The 21,737-nt window shown below is 40.4% G+C and overlaps 1 protein-coding gene across 1 annotated transcript in view; it reads right to left on the reverse strand.

Annotated features, from left to right (window-relative positions):
• The window catches only part of CLCN4 (chloride voltage-gated channel 4), a 44,085-nt gene that overhangs the window by 15,712 nt on the left and 6,636 nt on the right, over nt 1-21,737 (reverse strand). The window contains exons 2-8 of the mRNA XM_032207627.1: nt 17,653-17,804; nt 17,219-17,318; nt 11,128-11,315; nt 5,300-5,422; nt 3,196-3,402; nt 3,023-3,103; nt 1,917-2,462 (exon numbers count right to left, since the gene is read on the reverse strand). Of these exons, the coding sequence (XP_032063518.1) occupies nt 1,917-2,462; nt 3,023-3,103; nt 3,196-3,402; nt 5,300-5,422; nt 11,128-11,315; nt 17,219-17,318; nt 17,653-17,796 (1,389 nt within the window). The 5' untranslated portion in view covers nt 17,797-17,804. The remainder of the gene's footprint in view (nt 1-1,916; nt 2,463-3,022; nt 3,104-3,195; nt 3,403-5,299; nt 5,423-11,127; nt 11,316-17,218; nt 17,319-17,652; nt 17,805-21,737) is intronic.

Raw genomic sequence — 21,737 nt, forward strand, 5'->3', positions numbered from 1 at the left:
ATGTCAAGCTGGAGACAAATTTCCTAGCGGAGAAGACAAACATTGCAAGGACTTGCAAGCATAGACTTTTTGTTATTTTTAGAGAGAAAAGCTATTTATATCTTCTGGATTCTAAAAATACACTTCGGGCTTCCTAGAGAACTAAACTAACAACCTTGGCATGGCCCAAAAGTATTAGTGATGATAACAGCAGAAGCTCCTCCACAATATATTGTTAATTTTGCTGATACAATCAGATCAGGCCTTCAAAATTTGGTGGGTAAATGTATTTTGCCTGTTCTTTTTCAGAATATTTAAAACTGTCAATTGCTTCTAAGGAATTTTAAATACATCAAATGAAGAACTATACATGTATGTCAAATGAAGACCCGAACTCAGACGTTATAGCTAATGAACGAGCATAATAAAAACTGGCTGCCAGCTGCAGCACAAATCACATTCTGCAGTAAAGGGCATCTTGTTTCAAACCCTCCTCCAGGAATATTACACCTGTAACATCCAAGTGCTCTTAAACTCCCACTCATTCTCCCTGCTCAAGAAATCAGCAGAACTCAATCACTCATCCTGATTGACCTGAACACAGAACCACAGAATCACAGAATCACAGAATTTCTAGGTTGGAAGAGACCTCAAGATCATCGAGTCCAACCTCTGACCTAACACTAACAGTCCCCACTAAACCATATCCCTAAGCTCTACATCTAAACATCTTTTAAAGACTTCCAGGGATGGTGACTCCACCACTTCCCTAGGCAGCCTGTTCCAATGCCTAACAACCCTTTCGGTAAAGAAGTTCTTCCTAACATCCAACCTAAAACTCCCCTGGCGCAACTTAAGCCCATTCCCCCTCGTCCTGTCACCAGGCACGTAGGAGAATAGACCAACCCCCACCTCGCTACAACACAATTTAGTAGTTGTCATCAGGGATGTTCCAAATGGAGAAAACATGATAGAAAATCAAACTTCAAGCAATTTCCTCTTATTTTTCTGATAACTGGCATTCTAAAGGATAGATCTTCAGTTCAAGCTCTGTTTTTAAGAGAAAAAAATGAGATGCCTTAGCTTTGAGTATGGCATACCATATAGTGTGTAACTTGGAATAACTTCACATCATCTGCTGCAGTGAGATCCAGAACTAAATTCTCAGATCATGGGAGCTGTAGACAGACAGATATGTGTTTTATATGGGCTCCAGCAATCAGATACATAAAACTCGCCACAGACAGCTTTGTATATATTGAAAGCTTGGATAAATTGTTCTTGGATCTTTCATCACCCATTTATGGGAAGGAGGAGGAGCAGAAGGAAAAAGCTGCAAATCTAGAATAATCAAATCATACATCTATCAGTCCTCCCACTCCCTCGTTCTTCCAGGCTGAAGTGCTTAAAAAGATTCAAAAATAGAAGATTTCAGCTACTTTTATATCCTTGTGACATTGTAAATGTGTAAATCAGTAAACTGAAAGCCATTACTTCCCTAAGCATAGCTACCTTGAGGCACATGAAGACATTAATCCAGCAAGACAAACAACCATGTAAACAGTCTGTGTCTCTGGTAGAGCTGAAAGACAGCTGCAGTGGGAATCACACTGAATTTGCTCATTGGCAGCAGTGGATTTAAATGCCCTTCCAGATAACTTTTTCACTTAATAAAGACAAAGAAAATTAGAAGGTGCAAAATAGCAGGGCTTGTCCCTCTGCTGCCATCTGGGCCTGCAGAGGGAGGTGCTGGCAGGCCAGAGGACCAGCAGACATCACAACAACCTGTGCACACCTGAGGTCAGGCGCACCCACACCACATCAGATAGACCACAGCTGCTGACCACAACCCATCTGTGCCTTGGGACAGAGACAGCTTCAGTGCTAAATGCAAAGCTGTGGTGCCACGGCAGGCTCTGCACCACTCCCCCATTTACCTTCATGCCAAAAGTGAATATCGTGATGACAATTTTGAACACCAAAGCCAAGGCAAGCTGCCACATGGCAGTGTAGACTCCAGGGCCAGCAGGTCTGTCAGGAATGTCATCCACTGGCCTGGTCATGTTTGGGTCATTGATGTAGTCACAGAGCTGCGAGGACTCCAGGGCACCGCAGTCATTGAAGAGCTCTGAGATCAGCTCACTGGTGCTCCTCCGGGTGTATGGGTTGGGGTAGGCGATGATGGCAGTGATAGCTGTTATTGCAATAACCTCCAGCACTGGGTATTTCCCAAGCCTGGTGGTTTTTCGTCTCCTGCACCAGGCAATGTTGCATCGGATAAAGAGGGTCCCCCAGAGGCCACCAAAAACACCGAGCAGAATGAAGGGGAAGAGCTCAGCCATGTACCAGGGGGTATGGTACTCCACGTAGAAAAGGACCAGTCGGCTGTTTCCAAAAGGATTGATGGACCTCAGTGTGAAGGCAGCCACGAGAGCAGCAAAAAATGACCTCCAGAGGGTTTTCAGAGGAAAGTAATAACTGACCTAAAACCAAGCAGAGACAGTCAACACTTCACTGAGTGTGATGGAGGACATTGGTTTTAATTATTTGCGTGAGCACTGTGCACAGTAGGCTGCCGTAGCATTTAATCTGTGATTGCATCTGACTGTACTGAGAACACCAGTTGTTACTGCAGCCAGAATGTGTTCACAAAGGTATTAGAAAAGGCATTTTGAGATTTTGGTTATGGAGCAGCAACCAGTGAAAAATCAATGGACCTAAATTCAAAGTTGCTGGCTAGAGAGGGTAAGACAGGTGCTCAGCAGCTCATGCCATGCGGCAGCTATCAGAGAGCCATAGAAAACTCAGCACAGTGATACATTTCCAGATTGAATCATTTTATTCATTTTCAGGAAGCCAGTGATCATCTTTTACTCAAATTATGCTAAAACACCTGGCTATTTCTTACTACTAGAAATCAAAGATTATTTTTGCTTTAGAAGAAAAATAAGCATATAAATATTTGAAAAAATGAAGAGGACTCTTAGGAAAAGACATCAAAAGAAAATATATTTACTGAAACAAATGAACTGCCAGGTCTCACCTCTTCCAGACTAAAAAGTACACCTCCAATTGGAGCCCCAAAGGCAACAGAAACTCCTGCGGCTGCCGCGGCTGAAAGCACCTACAAAGCAAATATTTATGTACAAGGCATGAGTCCTTTGAAACACTGAGTATCTGGAAAGGGAAATAAAGGATGGTTTGAGCCAAACTCACCTCTCTCCTCTTTCCTTCATTCTTGCTGTACTTTGAGAAGAGACTGCTGAAGAAGTTTCCACAGCAACAGGCCACGTGGACTAAGGGCCCTTCTTTCCCAAGGCTGAGGCCTGAAGATACCACCAGAACCAAGGTGACTGTTTTGATTAAAAGTGTCCACTTTCCCAGGTAGCCCCTAATAATGAACCCACTCAAGATGGTTTTTATCTGGAAAGCAGGAAGAACATGTTGAAGAGCTGAAGAAACCTGAACTACTCTGAACTTGCAAATGTTCAGAAAAACCTCAGTGGAATTAAAAATTACAGACTACTTGAAAAGAGACAGTGATGGAGAGAAAGAAACCCTAGGTAGGGCAACTTTCCCACAGTGATCTCTGAGTAGGGGTTAAGCAGACCACACTTTTACTGTTATTATGGGTGGTCCCCCATGTCGGTAAGGAGCCTCACAGAGATCAATAGAAATGTGAAACTCTTACATATCTTCTTGGCTTACAGGATCAGAGTTAAACTAGACTGAACTTTAACAAAGCAGAAAAAAAGCAAATAAACAAGCACAGGCTTTTCCCAGTTAAAACAAGGGGGAAAAAAGTTCTAAATATTTGGAATGGCCACGAGATAAAAGCATGCAAGTATTATGAAACAAGAAAGTCCAAGAGATCTTATTTTTACACATTTCCTCTTAATTTTGCATACAAGCAGCTTGGATAGAGTGCAATGCACATGCATTAAACACATGCTGCAGGGGGATTTGGATTTGGAAACTAGCTCTGGAAAGGAACTAGAGTTGAGTGTTACCCTCACATGTGATTTACCACTTGATAACAATGATGGGGGACATGGAGGGTCATGCCCACATTTAGCAGCAAAAGTGGGAACTAGAATAAGGAGTTGTATTGCTATTGAAAGCCAAACCTCTACTTTATTAACTATGGTTTTAAAACAATAATTAAGAAAATGAATTGACTGAGAGTGTTTAAATAATAGTGTTTTTGCTGGACTCATCTTAACAGCAAGTACTATTAAAAGCATTTCTTGCAAACAAATATAGATATCAAGTAAAACTGATTTTGAGTGGCACAAGTGGTTCTGAAAATTGTTTTCTATAAACTAGATTTACAGTTACCCATGAAAAATGTTTAAACATACTTAGAGATGTATCAAATATGTAACAAATGATGTAACAAATATGTGACTACTTTGAAACATGGAAATTTTATTAATATTCCAAATTATTTGCAGGTGTTTTTTTTGTTTGTTTGTTTTGTTTTATTTTTTCCTGTATTTGGCTATGGAACTTTTGGATGCTTCTCCTAGAGATAAAGAAAAAAGTATGCAAAGATTTCTAAATTTTGGGCTGTTGGTTCTGTTTGCTAGATTCCTAAATAATAATCTCAGTAGTTCTGTAGCACTTCTAACAAAAGATTGTTATGATTTCAAAAAAATTGAGTAGTTAAGCTGCTTTAATTACAGGGTCCACCACTCAATGACTCAATATGGATTTAGGCTCAATATACAAAATATCAAAAACGTAGTAGAGATTTTGGCAGTCATAATGCTGTCATACCAGCATGACATTGTGTGCAAAGACACAATTTGCTGGAGATAGACAGCCAGGCACTTTTCAGACATCCCAAATGATAGGCATCTCACATCTTTAGTTGCTTAGGAAATTTTACATTTGTTGTCCTCCCCTGTTATTTTACTTTGCTTTTGTTTTAAAGCTTCGCCTAAAAATTTGTCTTGTTACTGGTCCAAGTAATTTCATCCAAAGAAAACACTGTATAATCTCCTCATAAGTGCCTTAGACACAAAAAGTTGGACTCCATAAAATGATGACTGGGAGCTGTCAGTTTTTAATTCAATATACATACTTTTTCATTGGCAGAGCTCAACAAGCCACAGTGGCATTTGAACATTTTCTGCTATGAAAATTTTTGACAGGTAGGTTAGACAAAGGAATGATTGCACATGAGGTGGAAAGACAATCCTCTTGTTCCTAATGCTACCTGATAGTACAGTTCTAGAATAGAAAAAGGCAGCAAATGATCTTTTTTTTGTTGTTGTTTGTTTGTTTGTTGGATGTCCATCCATAAACAGAAACTCACCTCTGGGATTCCAGAGCCACAGGCATAGGGAGCAAACACTCTGACCAGGGAGACTGCCAGGAAAGCAAAACATAGAGCCCACATAATGTACAGAAAATAGTTTAGAATGTAAGCACTTGCACCCTAGAAAAATAACAGTAACAAACATTGTTAGACAAATACAGGTTGGTAAATCTCATGCTTCTTCTAGGGATCATGATGGCATGAATCCCAGTCTTTTCATTTAAATGCCAGCTGCTGCTTTGGCTCAAGAAGGACAAATAATATACTCATAAAAAATATTTGCTACCTATGTGAAAAAGTAGCATACTAAGATATAACTAACACAATCTGTTCAGTTGGTTTGAAAGGGACACAAACACCTTAAACAGAGCATTTTTCAAGCACTGAAAAATAAAGCCAACAACAAAAGTTCCAAGACTTCAAACAAATCTGTCATAAGGGCAAAAGTAATTGGTAATAAAAAAGCACCTACTGAAGCAAACTGCTGTGTTCACCCCATGGCAGGTGACAGGACATGAGACCCTGATACATCTTTTTCTGAGGGCTGGTATTCAAAGGTCAGGTGCTGATCTTTTCAGACTGTATCCCTGTTCATATTAGCAGCCACTTTAGTTAGCCAGTAGAAGGGTGAAAGCATAAATAAATCCTTTCTTTCTGTAACACACTATCTATGATACAGTTGAGAATAATTTGAAAACACAGTATATTAACAGACCCAACTCACACACATCACAATCATTTGCCCATGATATTTTAGAAGTATTCCAGTCATCAATAAAAAACAATCTGCAGGCTAATCGTCTTTACTGACAGAATGGAAATGCTAACGATCATTAGCTATGGTTGACTGTGTAGTGGTCCTATAGCAAAAGCATAGTCAGTAGTTATTTTCAAGTGTTCTACCTGCCTCAAAGGTCAAGCAAAAATTGTTGTTAAAGTCTGCCTTAAATTGCCTCTCCTTCTTTGCAAGCATAATTTTGAGAAGAATTTTGAAAACCCCACCTACACAAACAAAAGAGAACAGATTCAGAGGCATTGGACTAATGCAAGGAGCTTAAGCCTTCAAATAATCTCCTCCAGCAACACGACACTACAGAATAAAAAATAAAATGAACCTCAGTGCATGAACTGGTATGAAACCTTCACCTCTAAGTGAACTCTTCCTACCGGATACAAGCCCAGCTGCTGAAGAACATCAAGGCTCTTGCCTTTGCTCTGCAGGACAGCAGCCTGGATATCAACATTATGGCAAATCAAATAGAAAAATAGGCATTAATCAGTTGTACCATGCCTTCTGCTAACAGAGCTGGCCAGACCCAGTTCCTAGTCATAAATAATAATAATAAAAAAAATAATAATAATAATAATTTTAAAATAAATAATAATAATAATAATAATAATAATAATAATAATAAACCTCTAGTACTGAGAGGTCTTTGTGTTTGCAAGCCTGAAAGAAATTAACCTTTAACAACATGAAGGCTTGCTAAGCCTCATTTTCCTGGTCTCTATCCAACTGAAAAGCCCTTACCCTTGTGGATATATTTGAAAGAAGGGCAATTTGTTAAGTTCCTCTTGTGCTTGCTGATGTTAGCAGCTGGCCTTGCTAATAAAAGCAGAAGATCAGTACAATGTCATCTCCCAGTGCCCTGGAGACTAGGTAGTCACAGATCCCCCACTTACAAGTGATTGACATCTGTCTATAGCAATCATGGATCTTTGTTGCTACAGCTGAAGATAGTCTCGTTTCTTCATGAATGTCTTCTCCTAGTGCTTTCAATTACAAACAGCTATGGCAATATTTACTATTCCTCTAAAGAAAACTCTGAATATGTTGCCCCAGGGCAAAATACTCATCTGTGGATCTGGATTAGCTCCAAAGAAGACCAATGCCATTACAAAAATTTGCCCTACAATGTTGAGGTAAAGCTGCAGTTCTGCTTCTAAATTCACTTCAGTCAAATTAATTTTGTTTCCTTTTGCTTCCTCTTCTTTCACAACTCAGAATTCAAATGAAAACTATGTTAGCTCATTACCACAATCACGCATACACCTAGTCCGCTGTGGCAAGACCTCACAGGAGTCCATATGGCCAGTTCAGTCTTGTCCCTTGGGACAACTCTCATTGTTACATTCTCCAGATATCTGGCATTCTACTGGTCCAGATGCAGCAGTTTCTAATGATTTGTAATAAAACCTTTGGGAAGCTATTTAGTAGTAACTCAGTATAGCAAATAAATGATTTCTCATCCATTATATATCGTTAGTAAGGTCCTGAATCAGTGAAATTCTACACTGGAATCAGAGACCAAAAAAGCTCATCAGTAGAGATGATTCTGTTAAGACCTTTTCCACCAGTGGCTCAGAGGACTCACCCAAGCAGCAATAGAGATGAAGTAAGCCATAGAACTGAGCAAAACTTTATATTTTAGCTTGCAAGTACCTAGCAAGATTTCAGATCTGGTTCTAGTCCTATTTAGGTACAAATGGAACACAACTGAATACAACTCTCGTAAACTCAAAATACTGAGATAAAACACATCCCTTAGGATGCAACCCATTGCTGGCCAATATTTGTTTACTACAGAAGCAAAGAGCTCAGCTCTTACTCAACTGGAGATGTCACAGCTTACAGATTCCCTCCTGTGGACTTTATAGCAATGTATGTCCTGAGGGCTCAAAGACTGACAGATTCAAGGCTGCAAAGTTGGGAAGTGGGTCCAAGATACAGAAAGGTTTCCTTGTCTTGCAAGTCTCAGCTTCGTGACAGCAGATCCAGCAGCCTAGGCATGGTCCTGGGAAACCTGCTGTAGGTGGCCCTGCTTGAGCAAGGGAGTAGGACCAGATTACCCCCAGAGATCCCTTCCAACCAAAATAAGTCTGTGACTCTGCAAAGACCTACGGTTGTGTTATGAGCCATGTCCAGATCCAGTGTCATGAGCCATGGAAAACATATGGTCCTTCCCTCTAACTTGGACAGACACAAGGCATTAGAAACAGTCCTCAGCTCCAACGCAGCTGAGGTTAGGAACAATTTGGATCTGCAGAAGCTCTGAGGCTTTAGATAGTGCCAACAAGCTAGCTGAAGTAGGTGGCATCTGTTGCGATTTACACACACACAGCTCCAGTGAATTTGAAGGTTTTGAAACTCTCTTGCATCACAACACTCTTCATATGCTCTTTGAAAGCAATTCATGACCAGAGGGATGAAGGGTACTGCTGGCCTACAAAACAGTGATTAGGGAAGAAAATACAGTCTGGTGTGTTTCTGACATGCTATTATGTTTTTCATAACAATTTATATCAAGACTCTGCTTTGGGCTCATTTTATAGGAGGACTAGAATGAAAACATTTTTCAAGAGATGACATAGAAAATGTCACAATTTTCAGTGAGAACATATGTACAGGGTTTATCACTGACATAAATCAGCAAAACCACAAGGAAGAACTGGTCAAAATCTTAGCCCTCAAAATGCCAAATTTAGTTGGCTATGATGAGAAAGAGTCACAGTCATGCATGAAAAAGAAGACATGCCTGAACAGAGTACCTTTAGGGAAATTGCTCAGAGAACTTTTTGTCTAAAATGTGCTCCAAATTAGTCTTTCTGTGTAATGCTGTTTTATAGGGCAGCTACCCAAACACAGAGTGCAAAGTCAAGCAATATTATATATTTAGGATATATATATCCCTTGAAACTCAATAATTTTCAGTGTATTTTGATCCCTCCTAGAGTCCTTTACAGCTACAAGATTCATGTAGAACTTGCCCATATCATAAGCCTTTTGCTACAGAGCAGAATTTTTGCTTGCCAAATTCACCTTTCTATGGAGGTATTATTGATCTTTGCCTGGGACTTCTATGTAACAGTGATAGACAGACATCTTATTCATATTACAGTGTCCATAGCAGTTAGAGAACTATAGATCTTAGAGCCACCTTCCTTTTGAGAAAGAGCCTAAAACTAAGCCAAAAAGATTTTTTATTTTTTATTTTTCCCACAGTGACAGTATACTAAGAGGTCAGAAGACTGATTTGGATATAAAGTGAGCAGCTTTACACTGTCTACCTAGATGATACTTTTCTTCTAGGCCACAGCATGCAATAGTCATGGCTGCTGAGTTTGTGTAGCAGGTGAAAGCAGTAAATTTTCTCAAGGATATGCTCTGTTTAAATATTCCAGCCTTTCAGAGTAACAGCATGTCAAACACATGCACAGGATTTCCAAATCCCATAACAATTGTAACTTTCTCCCCCTTTTTAGCCTTCCCACATTTTTTGTTCGCTTAAATTACAACCTTTTCCCCAGTCCTGCAACTTTATACCAGGGTAATATTTCTTCACTGGTGCAAAGATACAACCATCGGAACCATCTGTTTATGAAGGAAAGTGCAGACTTAGGAAACCTCTGGCAAAGGGAAGTTTGACATTGTGGACTGGCAGCTGTACAGAGAGATTTCTGCCTGTGATTAAGTGGTGGGAATGTTCAGGAACAGCAAGCACCCCACTACTTTCACTATGGTTAATTAAAAGTATGGAAACTTGGGCTACACGTATTCACAGACACTCTCATCTAGTATTACTTTAACTATAAACCTAAAGCGGCACTGAAGTGAATGTGAATGACAAACTTGTACAGCAATTAAGGTTTCCTGAAACATTTTCTATAGGGCCAGACAATATCCAAACTGCAGGAAGATCTGAGACAATCTCTCCAAGTCACCCAGTCTTTAATTGCCTGGCTGGAGAAGATTTATGTCACTGAAGTATATATTTTCTTCCCTATTAGTGACTAAACTGAAATATCAAGTATTACAAAAAAGAGACTTCCATTACAGACTTCAGTATTCCATAAGCCAATTATCCTCAATGCCACATCCATCCTACCCCTGTGTCACATTCAATATTGCCCCCTAGACACCTGTAGAAATCAGGGATTCTTTTCAACCTAATAATTCTGAAAAAAAAAAAAAAAAAAAAAAAAAAAAGAATTGTGAGGTTGTGAAGGAATCAGTATTGTTCAATACACTGAATAGTTTAGGTGGAAATAAAATGTCATAAAAATATCATCTGCCACAAAGTGTACAGAAAGGCTACTTTTGATACCTAAAAAGCAAAACCTTCTTCTTCTTTTTTTTTTTTTTTTTCTCTGAAACAGCATTATTTGTATTTAAAATTACTACAATAAAAAAGAAAGGGTAGTAAAAAGTTTTTTCAATATAAGTTTCGTATAAATCTGGATCAGCTTCTTCCCCTCCTCTACTCTCCCCCTGCAAATTTTTAAATTTGGCCACTTCCCAGTAAGGCCATTATTTCCCCAGTGTTCAGCACTATCTAAATATTTTGCTATCCAATAAAGAAATTGATTGCAAGGTCACAACAAGCAGTTTTTATGCAGCTTGCAATACAGTTCACAACATCTGAATACATAAAATCCATCTGCAACCATGAACATTTCCTTTTAAATATATTTGCAGGGATGATCTTTTTTTCTCATATAAAACTGTGTTTAAAAGAAAAGTTTGGATAGCAGCTAAGGTCCCCCGGTGGTTATGTTATGAGTGTTATGAAACACTTTTGTTTTAACACTGATTAAAAAAAAAGAGAGAGAGATCTTGCATTTTTCCAATTTCTATCACACATGACACTGTAACAGTGGGACCTATCCCAAGTTATGCAAATACTGTTTGTGGTAATCAAAAAAAAAGCAAACCACCAACACCAGTTCATGACTCTGAGAGAAACTCTCTGGAGGGAACATCAGCAAGTATGAAAAAGTTCATTAACTGGCCTGCTTTGACCCCAGCCTAATCATGTCTTCCATACCTCAGACTGGTTTACAAGAAGTTCAGACCACTTCTGCCACTGGGGACATTTGTCCCTGTCATCAAATGTAGTTTCATTAGACGTCCAGCAGCACTGCTCGTGGCTGTACCAGAACGCAGAGAGGCAGACACCCTCCTTCAGGTCTGTCATCCAATCCACAGCTAAATCTATCACTCCAGCTAACGTGCCTGGAAAAAAAAAAAGAAATGCAGAAAAATAAGCTGTGGCATAAAAAATACCAAGTCATGAGAAAAATATAGCTGCTTATAATGAAAGAAAAAATACATGATGTGGGGCAGCAGCTGCAACATGAATGCACCAAAGAATGGGGAGAAACAGTGAGCTTGCAAAGAACCAGCCACAACAATGTGTTGTCAGACCTTCAGTGTTCTCTCATAAAGCATTTATTTTAAATACTGCCATTTTCATACTGTCCAGGTGCCAAGTAGGGATGGCATAACGAACATTGGGCCCAATCCAGCAGGTGCACAGTCTGACAAAGACCAGCAGGACTGTATGCAAGTACTAGGCAGCAGGGTTGAAACCACCCTGGGTGTATTTCAGGGGCGGGAAGGAAGAGGATATGGTTGTTTTCCTATAGCCTTTCTGGTCCCAAGACAGCAACCTTTTAAAGGGATGATTTCAGTACAAAAACAGTACGGATGCCAAATTCTGCCTTGTGAACTTAATGGAATCAGACTCTCAATGCGAACATTCATTACCAATCCAAACGCACAGAATAAAATTACACTTCAAATCCTCCCTTTACAGAAGTAACCTTTACCAAGCAAGCTTTGTCTTGGTAACTACACAGAGCTACGGCGACATCCAGTGGCTAGAGGATGCAAAAGTGTAAACTTCATGTGGCAAGACCCCTGTGGAAATCTTGGTTTTCCAGAGTATTTTGTCACAGATGATGATGACCTGCCCCAGCACTGGCACTGTCAAAGCAGATGTGTCCCCACAGCCACTAACGCAGTACCAGCAGGATAGCAGAGGCCAGAAGAAGCCAGAACACAGAAATGGCAGGCTTACATGTGAACCCTATATGCCTACTTTGGGAAAGCATTAAACCACCAAACGACAGCAAATTCATGTAATGTTTTCCAAACTGCTCTCAGGTACAATGGAAAGAATGAGTTTGTTTCACAGGAGTTCAACAACATTTTTGTTAGTCACCATTAGTACAATTTCAAGGAAACCAGTAACGAATTTGAACAGAATTCATTGGTTCATTTCAGTTGGATTAAAATACGGGAAAATATTTTGGAAAATGAAATGGTTTGGTTTATGTCTCCAAAACTTTTAGTCTTGTGACTCTTGCTGAGAATGCAATCGAATGAAGTGGGGAAAAAGGGTTGGGGCTTGCTCCTCTTTCCCCTAGTAGCTAGGGCACACATGTCTTCAACAGCAAGTTCATTGGACCTGGAAATAAAGGTTTCTGCTTTTCATTTCTGTGAAAGAACAAAAATAAAAATAAAAAAAATCAAATAGCTGAGGCATACACAACATGTTTTTTATTCCCAGAACAGAAAAGAAAAAAAGATCAAGTGTTCACAGAACCTTATACGTGAATATGTCTTCTCACTTCCTTAAGAAGGATAATTGTCACCACATTGACAAGCAATGACTGTAACAGTAATGCAGAATTTTTGTTGTACAGGAATAGTCTAAAGAAATATACTCTGATATTAGATAAGACCACAGAAAAAAAAGGCTACAGCAGGGAGTATTGATGCCTGTATCAGCGATTTTCTTTCATGCAGAGCTTGGCTTTCTCTTGCTTAGCCTTTCCATTTTCCCAAATTTATATGGAAACAATGAATGGTGTTTTTTAGATGATGGGAAATCATTGTGCTGCTAGTAACATCAGCATGTGTAACTCAGTGAGTTTTACAGTAAACTCTAAATTCTCCTCCAATTCTCCGAGTTTCAGGAAATAGCACAAAGAATCCTGAGCCCTTGGACATCAGCACCAAGTGCTGTGCCTCTTGTATCTGTTGATGGACCTTTATCATTCTCTCTAGTCACTCCAGTCTTCAAAACTCACATCATGTGTAATCAGGCAGTTCAATATTAATGCTGCGTAGCAGAAGGGGCAAAGGAAAGCAGGCTTTTGAATGTTTTCCCCTGATATAGTGAATAACAGAGAGTGGAAAGAACGTTCAGTTCTCTCATACAACAAGCTCACGTACAACACAGTTCCTCTAAGAAATTGTACTCAGTTATGCAGCTGATCTAATCCATCTCGCCAGATGATTTGGGATCCACATAAAGAAGAAAATGCTATGTATGATTTATTACACAAGATTTACAGAGAAGAAAATCATGAGAAGAGAAGGCTAGCACTTGCAGGATAACGGTGCAATAGTTATTGATCTTAAGCCACATGACCAGAGCTAGAAATTTTACAAGTTCTGAATCTTTGCAACTTTAAGTGAAATTAATGGAGGTAGCAGACTGTTCGGTATCTCAGTCCTTTCATTTCTTGTGCTTATCATGGCTGTCTAGACATGTCACTGCATTGCTGTAATATAGTGTAAGTTTATCTCCATATTTCATTGAAGGAGCTGAACTTGCTCCCCGATCTATGTATCCTCCTGCCCAGAATGAAAAATAATGAGCCTCCAAAGCCAGAAAATGTTGAACTTCATTTCAGATAATAGCTTTCTACCTCTCTCCTTCCTTTTTTTTTTTTTTTTTTTTTTTCTTTTTTTGGTTGATGATAGCCACACATCCTTTTTAATGCTCTAATGAGAATGCTAAAATTTTGCTTTGAGAACATATTTTTCCATAAAAATAACATAAAGCAAGAAAACTGCATCACTCAAGTGGCAAGGGACTGAAATACATAAGGGATTATTGCACATCCAATTCCAGTACTGGAGCATTTTAGCATTAGTATGATTGTATTTTCTGATGCATAGTTTTAGAAAATCAAGTCTCTTTTGATCATCTTCTGTAAATAGCATAAATAGCATGTACCTTCAGCTGGCTAGTAATGGTTAGGTTGGGGGATGATCATGGATATGTGAGCAGGAAGGGCAAAATAAAAACTCAGCATTCCTTAAAAAATGGGTCCCTAAACATCTGGCACTCACATCCTAAATTTTTAGGCTCTTTTGGCCTTACACTGCTTTATATTTCTCCAAAAAGTGTGCAGCCTTCCTGATTGAGACAAGCCCAGTTAATACTCTTTTTCTAAAGCATCTTGTGAGCTTTTCATCTGATCTCCACAGTGAATATTTGTGGGTGTTACTGCTCCTTTCCCCTTTCTAAAATGAGCAAGCTCCCAAGGCCTGATTTCCAGAATCTACTCAGTGCATTTCCATGTAACAGTGTAATACACTGTCTGCTCCCTCCATTTAGCACCTAAGGTTTGAGATGCACACTGCGAGTACACAGCCCTGAAAGAGCCGTGGAGCTACCTATGTCAGGCTGCAGTGGTAGCGAGGGGCTCCACTAAGGCTAATTTATGTGTGTATGCTCACACATTCATTCATGAAACTTTGGTCTGATCCCAAATGGTTGCTGTTAAGTTCTTTAAATACTTCGGTGTTACTCAAAACATACAGCTCTAACTCTGAAGCTGGCTCTGCCGAGAGTAGGAGGCTGGAGCAGACTTCCTCTGGAGTTCCCCTTCCTACCTACGCTTTTATGGGACTGACAAAGAATGCCAAAAATAGCATGACTGAGGGCTACTCCCAAACAGAATGGTCCTGTCCTTCCTCCCTCCATAGTACTTTCCCATAAGCAGTATTTTGCTTGTGTGTATGGCCCTGTGGTGATCAACCCTGCTGAGCCGACAGATCCAACTGAAAACAAATCTGGCCAAAATCCATTTTTCCCACCAGGACACTTCCCAAGTCCAACCCCCTCTGCAGCTGCGCACACACGAGGCAACAGGGCCCAATGGCAGGGCAGCACAGAACAAGGATCATTTCCTTCAGCCACATCAGCTTGTGTTGACTGCAGAGGTGCAGCCCTTCAAGTGTTGTAAAACCTGAAAGAATCAATTGACCAAATTATTGGGACTTAGGCTGCTAGGTTATTTAAGCTAACTTTAAACTCCTAATTTTATTTCCAAGTGCCTTTAGATACACATGGAGGCTCCTGCCATCCCTCCCCTCTAGAGTCCCACCTTGCTGGCCTCTATCCCCAGCAGGGGTGCAGGTGGCGCAGGGTGCTCCCCAGTCCCCTCATGCCCTGGAGAATACTGCTGCTGCTTTCTCCCTCCTCAGCATCCACTGTCCTTTCCCCTGGCAATGTCTGCACTCAGCTGCCCAAGACATAACCCCACAGCCGAGCCAAGCTGCTCCCCAGTGCAGCGCTGCTCCCCTCAGAGCAGAGGCAGCTTCTGCCCATTCAGCAGGGTAAGAGGGGCCATGGAGGAGCAAGGCTGCTGCAGAGCAAGAGGCAGGCAATGTTTCTGAGCTGCTAATATTTCAAGCAGAGAGGGAAAGTGATTCAACTGCATCACCGGCCTCATCTCCTCCCTCTCCAAACCTGGTTTAGAAACCTCATCCACATATCAATAATCCCCAGATCAAAGGGGTGCTTGACCTCTCACTAAGGCTGAGGTGGTGACTCTCGACCTTTGTCCTGTCCCAGAAATGCTGGATGCACAGAGAACATGCATCATTTCAATGGCAGGCAAAGTCTACAGCCCAGATCACGAGCATGCTGGTAATTTTTGTTCTCTCATTGATTCACAAGATCTTACCCCAATTTAAAAACAGACTAGTCTTGACTCTCAGGTAAGTTGTGCTTTTCTGCACCTGCATCATTGAAAAGGTTTCTACAGCTAACACTTCTCAGCTCCAGCTTACCCTCAATAACCTTCTATTCCTAGAACTGGATATACCAGCATTAGAGCTTTACCAGACCTCATCAGTTCTGGGTTGCGACAACCTTGAGGATGTTGGAATGAGCTTTCATTGTGAGTTAGAACTGAAACAAACCTGGTATGTGTTTACTATAAAGAGAGCATGTGAGTATATACTACATTCCCCATATGACCAAGGGGTTTACCAGCTGGCCTGGGGAAGGCCATTGCTGAAAGTTCACTCTAGCTTTACTTGCAAGCAGAATTCCCCATCCTAGATGAGGGCAAACCCAGGCTTTAAAGACAGCTCAGCAGCTCTGGTAGTACACAGTCTGTCAGACTTTCTTTCCATCTCACTCTCCCATCACAACTTTTGTGGAAACAAATGTATCTCTATAAAACAGCATAATTTGCCAAAACGTCACTTCAGCTATGTTTTCTCAAAAACTTCCCCAGTACTTCTGACACTCCTGAACAACTATGATAAACATATAAACTTGACAGTTGGCAAGCAGGAAATTCGCACTGCTTGGAAACTGTGAAGCTTTGCATCAAGCTTCTACCAAGATACAAGAGCACCCTGACATCACTGAAAAAGCATAAAAAATGGCAGCTGTTTCAACTTGGTAATAGAAGTGCAGCTTTCCAAGTTGGAAGATGTGCTAAGCTAAACTGAGTAGAAGACCGGAGCAATTCAGGCAATTAATGAATTTGCCATCTGATTTTGAGCAGGCTGTTAAATATGTAATGTCTGTCTGGTTTGGGAGCAAATCCAGAACTAAGTCTGAAACTGTATTTTCCCTTCATGCATGTGTAAAGAAGATAACCCAGTGAACATGATGATTTACAAAGCTCCCCTTTGATTGTACACAACCACGATTTTCTTCACCCTCATTATAATATCTACTTGCAGAGTTCAGTTAAGCGAAGATAAGGAAAAAAACTCTACCAATAAAATTGACTCGTGTCAATCAAAGATTCAGAAAGCCAAAGTAGGCCGTTAAGTGTAAAGTACTCAGATTCATATTTTCAAAAACAACAGACAAACCCCTCTACTGGAGAATAACATTTTTCTAGGTCAGCACTCAGCAGGAGATTTTGCAAGCGGGTATTTTTTATTAAGTATTATAACTGCATGGATACATAACTGCCTTTTTAGCTTGAACCATCAGTGAACAGACAATGAAGTAAAAAGAGAAACAGATGGCACTGCAGCAAATTTCAGTGAAATGGTTCCAGGCATAACGAATGTTAACACACACGTACCTGCCAGTAGTCCTATGAGAAGCATTACAACCCATCCTGACCAGGCATCCAGCAAACTCTTGATGAACTCCCATATGGATTCCTTACTCTTGCTTGTAATCTGGAATAATACATTTAGAGAGATAAATGGCTGATTCAGGCTGACAGAGTTTTAGTGCATTGTGTTTAAACTGAAAAAAGATTTAACCTACTCAAAAGTGTATACAATTCCTCTACTCTCTGCTCTCTCCAGTCCTAATCACTTTTTAGTGATGGCCTGACATTTAAGTTGCCAGAAGCAGTTTCATATTTACAAACCCAAGACATCTTGCGTCCTTATTTTTATAAGTCCTCCTCAAGTGATACAACAAAGGAGGAAGCAAAATCTTTAGAAACCTGCTTGTTTCTCTCACAGCCAGGATGGCTGTAATTCGGGGAGAAGACGCTGCCTTTACCTTTCTATGGCGGTCAGTATCACGTGATTTCTCTCGCAGCCAGTCGATGGTGTGGAAGTCTTCATAAGTCCCAACATCGGGGAAAGGCTCATCCAGAAAATCCATCAGGTTACCAGAACCATTCATTTCTCCTGCATTGACCATATTAGTGTCTACAAGTAGGGGAAAAACAAGAATTTCAATAAATCTGTGCAGCTTTGCCAGACATGGCAGAATCAAGTTTTCCAAAATCCTTCCACAAACCATGAAGTTAAGAGACCGTGGGTCAGCAGTATTGGTGGGCACTTACTGAAATCTATGCATTGCCACTAGGAATTGCTGAAGACTGCTAAAACAGCTTAGCAAACCCTAAAAAGCATACATAAAATGCACAGTGTCTTAATGCAGATATACTATCTTTTTTGAAAATATAGCCCCAAAACCCAGGGTAGTTCTGGGCTTCTTCTGCAATGTTACATCCTGATCACATGCTGGAAGATGTACCCTGTCTGCTGGGAGGTCACTGAGTAGGCAGAATTACCAGCTCAGGACACAAATGATGATTCAATACCATTTATCATTCTTCTGGGTTTACAGAAGCCCTGGAAATACATCTACTTCATGCAATCCACAATAGCAACACCTGAAAAAGTTAACTCGTAACTACTGTACCTCTCTTGCCCACAGAGACCTTAGCAACATTTGGCTAGGTGCAAAAATTACCATCTCCTTTACAGGGTCAGGTCCCAAAGCAGTCACTAATATGACAGGTTCCAGAAAAAGCTGACATCATTCCCAAGGAGAGGAGCCCTTAGTAGCATGAGAATCTATTAAATAAAGTCTTTTAGGCACAAAGGGTTGGATTCATCCAACTTAACTTCAGCCATCCAAAAGTATGTTGTCTAGACTATAAGAACCATCTAGGTTGCTCCTAGAGACAAAGATGTCTTGCTCTACAGAGTGACATAATCCTATCCATCCTAAAATAGGTGTCTGGGAAACAGGGTCTTCTGGAATGTAGCCAGGATTTTTAATCTGAAAGGGCAAACATTTAAAAAAAGAAAAATAAAATCACAGTAGATTAGGTTAGTGTCACCTGAAAAGAAAAAAAAATAGTGACAGATACAGACTTTAAAGGTTGTACAGAATTGACTCATTGACTCTGCAAAGCCTACAAGCCCTTGTTGTACTCAACAATAACTTTTGCAGGTTGCTGACAAGGCTAATACAGTACTAACTACTACAACCCATACACCTCCTTCAGATAGGCACGTAGTGATTTGACATGTACAGAATTTGGATCTATGGATCATTGAGGAAATTTCCCAATTCTGCAAATGAAAAAGGAAAAAACGTGACAGATGAGCTTTAAATAAACTGCCCGCCCATTCTGCTGATGTGTTTAGCCCCCTTTATTTACTTCCCTTTTGCCCCTTCTCTCTCCATTTTCGACTGTTTTACTTGAATCCTATCCATTTATTTTTTTTCCCTGGTGTTGACTTCAGGGATATAACAAGCATGAATACTCAACTCTGTCAGTGTCTACTCCTTTGCACTCCACTGGGTAGGACTTTTTGGACTGCACAGCCAATGTGCTCAGCACAAGCAGCTGAGAAAAACATTATCTTAGAGGCAAACAGCAGGTCATCATTATAATTCTATAGAAGACTTTTTAAGTGCGGAAATCAAGTAATCTCCAAGCACCATGGCATGTTTTTCTGCAAGAGAATCAAGCAAGGGAGTCACAGGCTGGGGAAGGAAACCAAATGCAGAGCAGGTGTCCCACACAGCGCTGCAGAGCACAAATAGGCTGCCACAAGATGGAGGCAATTTAAAAAGCAGCAGCTAAGAGGAGTGACAATTGAAAATAGCAGTACTTAGCAAAACAGATGAGAGCACACTCCTGCATTTGCTAAGGGAAATTAGAGTCCAAAGGCAGGATGCTGCGGCTGACACCTGGGAGCTGAAGTTGCAAATGGATCTTGAGTTCTGTGTCTTGTAAGCCATGACAGAGGACTGGAGTGGGAAGCTGAAATGAGGTGAAAGAATTAGACCGTGGTATGATTTTGTAACACACTGATATTTTGCAGGTCATTTACTTCAACCTATTCTTCCCATACAGTGAAGAAGTACCTGCAAAGAATATGCATGCAGCTCAGACTGCTTGCCTGAACCCAGGCAGTACCCCTGCTGTATAAACAAACTTCTGGGAACTATTGTGCTGGAAGAGTTGGCAAGTTCTCCTTAATGCTACAAGAAAATTACCCAACATGCTAGTTATATCACATAAAAAATAGCTTTTTAAGTATGTTGTCAATGCCCAGCACATGACAGTTTTATGATGGATAATACCAGGCCAGACCACAAGTATGTAGGATAATTACAATCTCAGCCTGAACCTACCCCCGAAATACGTGCTGCACAGCATGTCCAAGGAGACAAAAGTGCTAGAGACCACAGGGCCATGGAAGACTTAGGAAACAAATAAACTTTGAATTCTAGATAATGTTCCAATACCTAGAAATTGTAGCTAGCTGGATTATCAGCCTGAAATTTGACTCTAGGTACCGCACTTTTGTAAGTGGAGATGTGATATCAGATTACGCAAAACCCAATTCTAGTAAATAAAATCTGGCTACAGCACTTTTGAACTGAGTAGTATAGAGTAGTCACCTTTTGTGCTAGCACCAGAAGTATCACTTTCTTTATTTTGCAATTATTTATCTCACCTTATTTAGGCATCTGAAACAATCTCCAAGGTTTCTTTCAGGATAGCTAAATTGCCCTCTAGAAGCGCTTGCAGAGATGCTTCCAGTTCTGCCAGCACAACTAGAGGATTATACTAATGATTTAGTTATAGATATGTTAATTTAATACACACATGTTAAGGGCAAATACATGTCATCCAAACATGGACTGCAGCCAGGTGTACTGCAGCAATCCACTCCGATGATGGCAAAGGATGAGCATTCATGGCACAAGTTATCTCATCTCGGACTAGAAATCTGTTCTAGACTCTGGATACTAGAATCTAGACTCCTTTCATAGCTGATGAGGAGAGAGAAACTCTGTTCAGAGGTGATTCATCTGGTATATTTGAGACACCTGTATTATAATGAGGCAGTCTGTCCCCTAGAAGTGTCAATTTCTGTTCACTGCTTACAGAGATGTCAGAAGTAGACATCGATGTCTTATCAAATGAGTCCAAGGCTACCAATTCAAACAAAAATAATGCAACTCCATTGCATACAGAATCAGTAACAAATGCAACTGTTAGCCATAACACCTGAATATTTAAGGAATTTCAATACTCCAACAAAACTTATATACAATGAAAAGTGTCCGATCTTGTTATGCTGCTGTGTGACATGTATTTTGTCCCTTTGTTGTTCTGACTTAGATGTCCTTCCTGTCCTTTCCACTGCTTTTCCAGATGCTGATGAAACAATTTGTGTAATGGCAAACATTTCCTGCTTAGTCCCCTATTCTTTTCTAATAATTCCTGGCGTTCCATTTGTTTTCCTTAGGCATACATCCAACATTTTCATTGAGCAATCTGCTATAACTCCAGGATATGTTCCATGAGAGTCAGAAGCCTATCATTCTCTGGTCTCTTCAGGTCATTTCCCTCATTATTTTGCCTTTATCAACTTAAAATTTCATCTGCCATTTCATTCCCCATGCTTCAGTATGGAAAGACTCATTCTTCAGCTATCATTTTTACTGAATAGCTTAGGTATTTCTACAACTGGACATTTTTGTTAAACCTCTGCTTTACCAACTGTAAAACTAATTCTTGCTAAAAGCCAAACAAAGAAGTCTGACTGAACCAAGTGTCTTCTGTTCTCAGAGGCTTCCTCCTTGGAGCCCAATTAGCAGATTTCCCTAGATTTAGACCCACGTCAGACTACTGCGGTCCTGTAGATGAGGCAAGGTCCTGGCAGGGATTGATTCACAAATCATGGGAGGCCAGAGTGCTAGACTGGCAATTGTGCCTCTTCACAGAGGCTCTCCCGGCTGCCACATAAGCCTAGATATCTTCCAGAAACATTGGGCCAGCCTGATACTCAATCCTAAATCTCCCAGTTAGCTGTGTTTGGTGCATA

This window comes from Aythya fuligula, chromosome 1 (genome assembly GCF_009819795.1).
Source record: "Aythya fuligula isolate bAytFul2 chromosome 1, bAytFul2.pri, whole genome shotgun sequence".
NCBI classification, from domain to species: Eukaryota; Metazoa; Chordata; class Aves; order Anseriformes; family Anatidae; genus Aythya; species Aythya fuligula.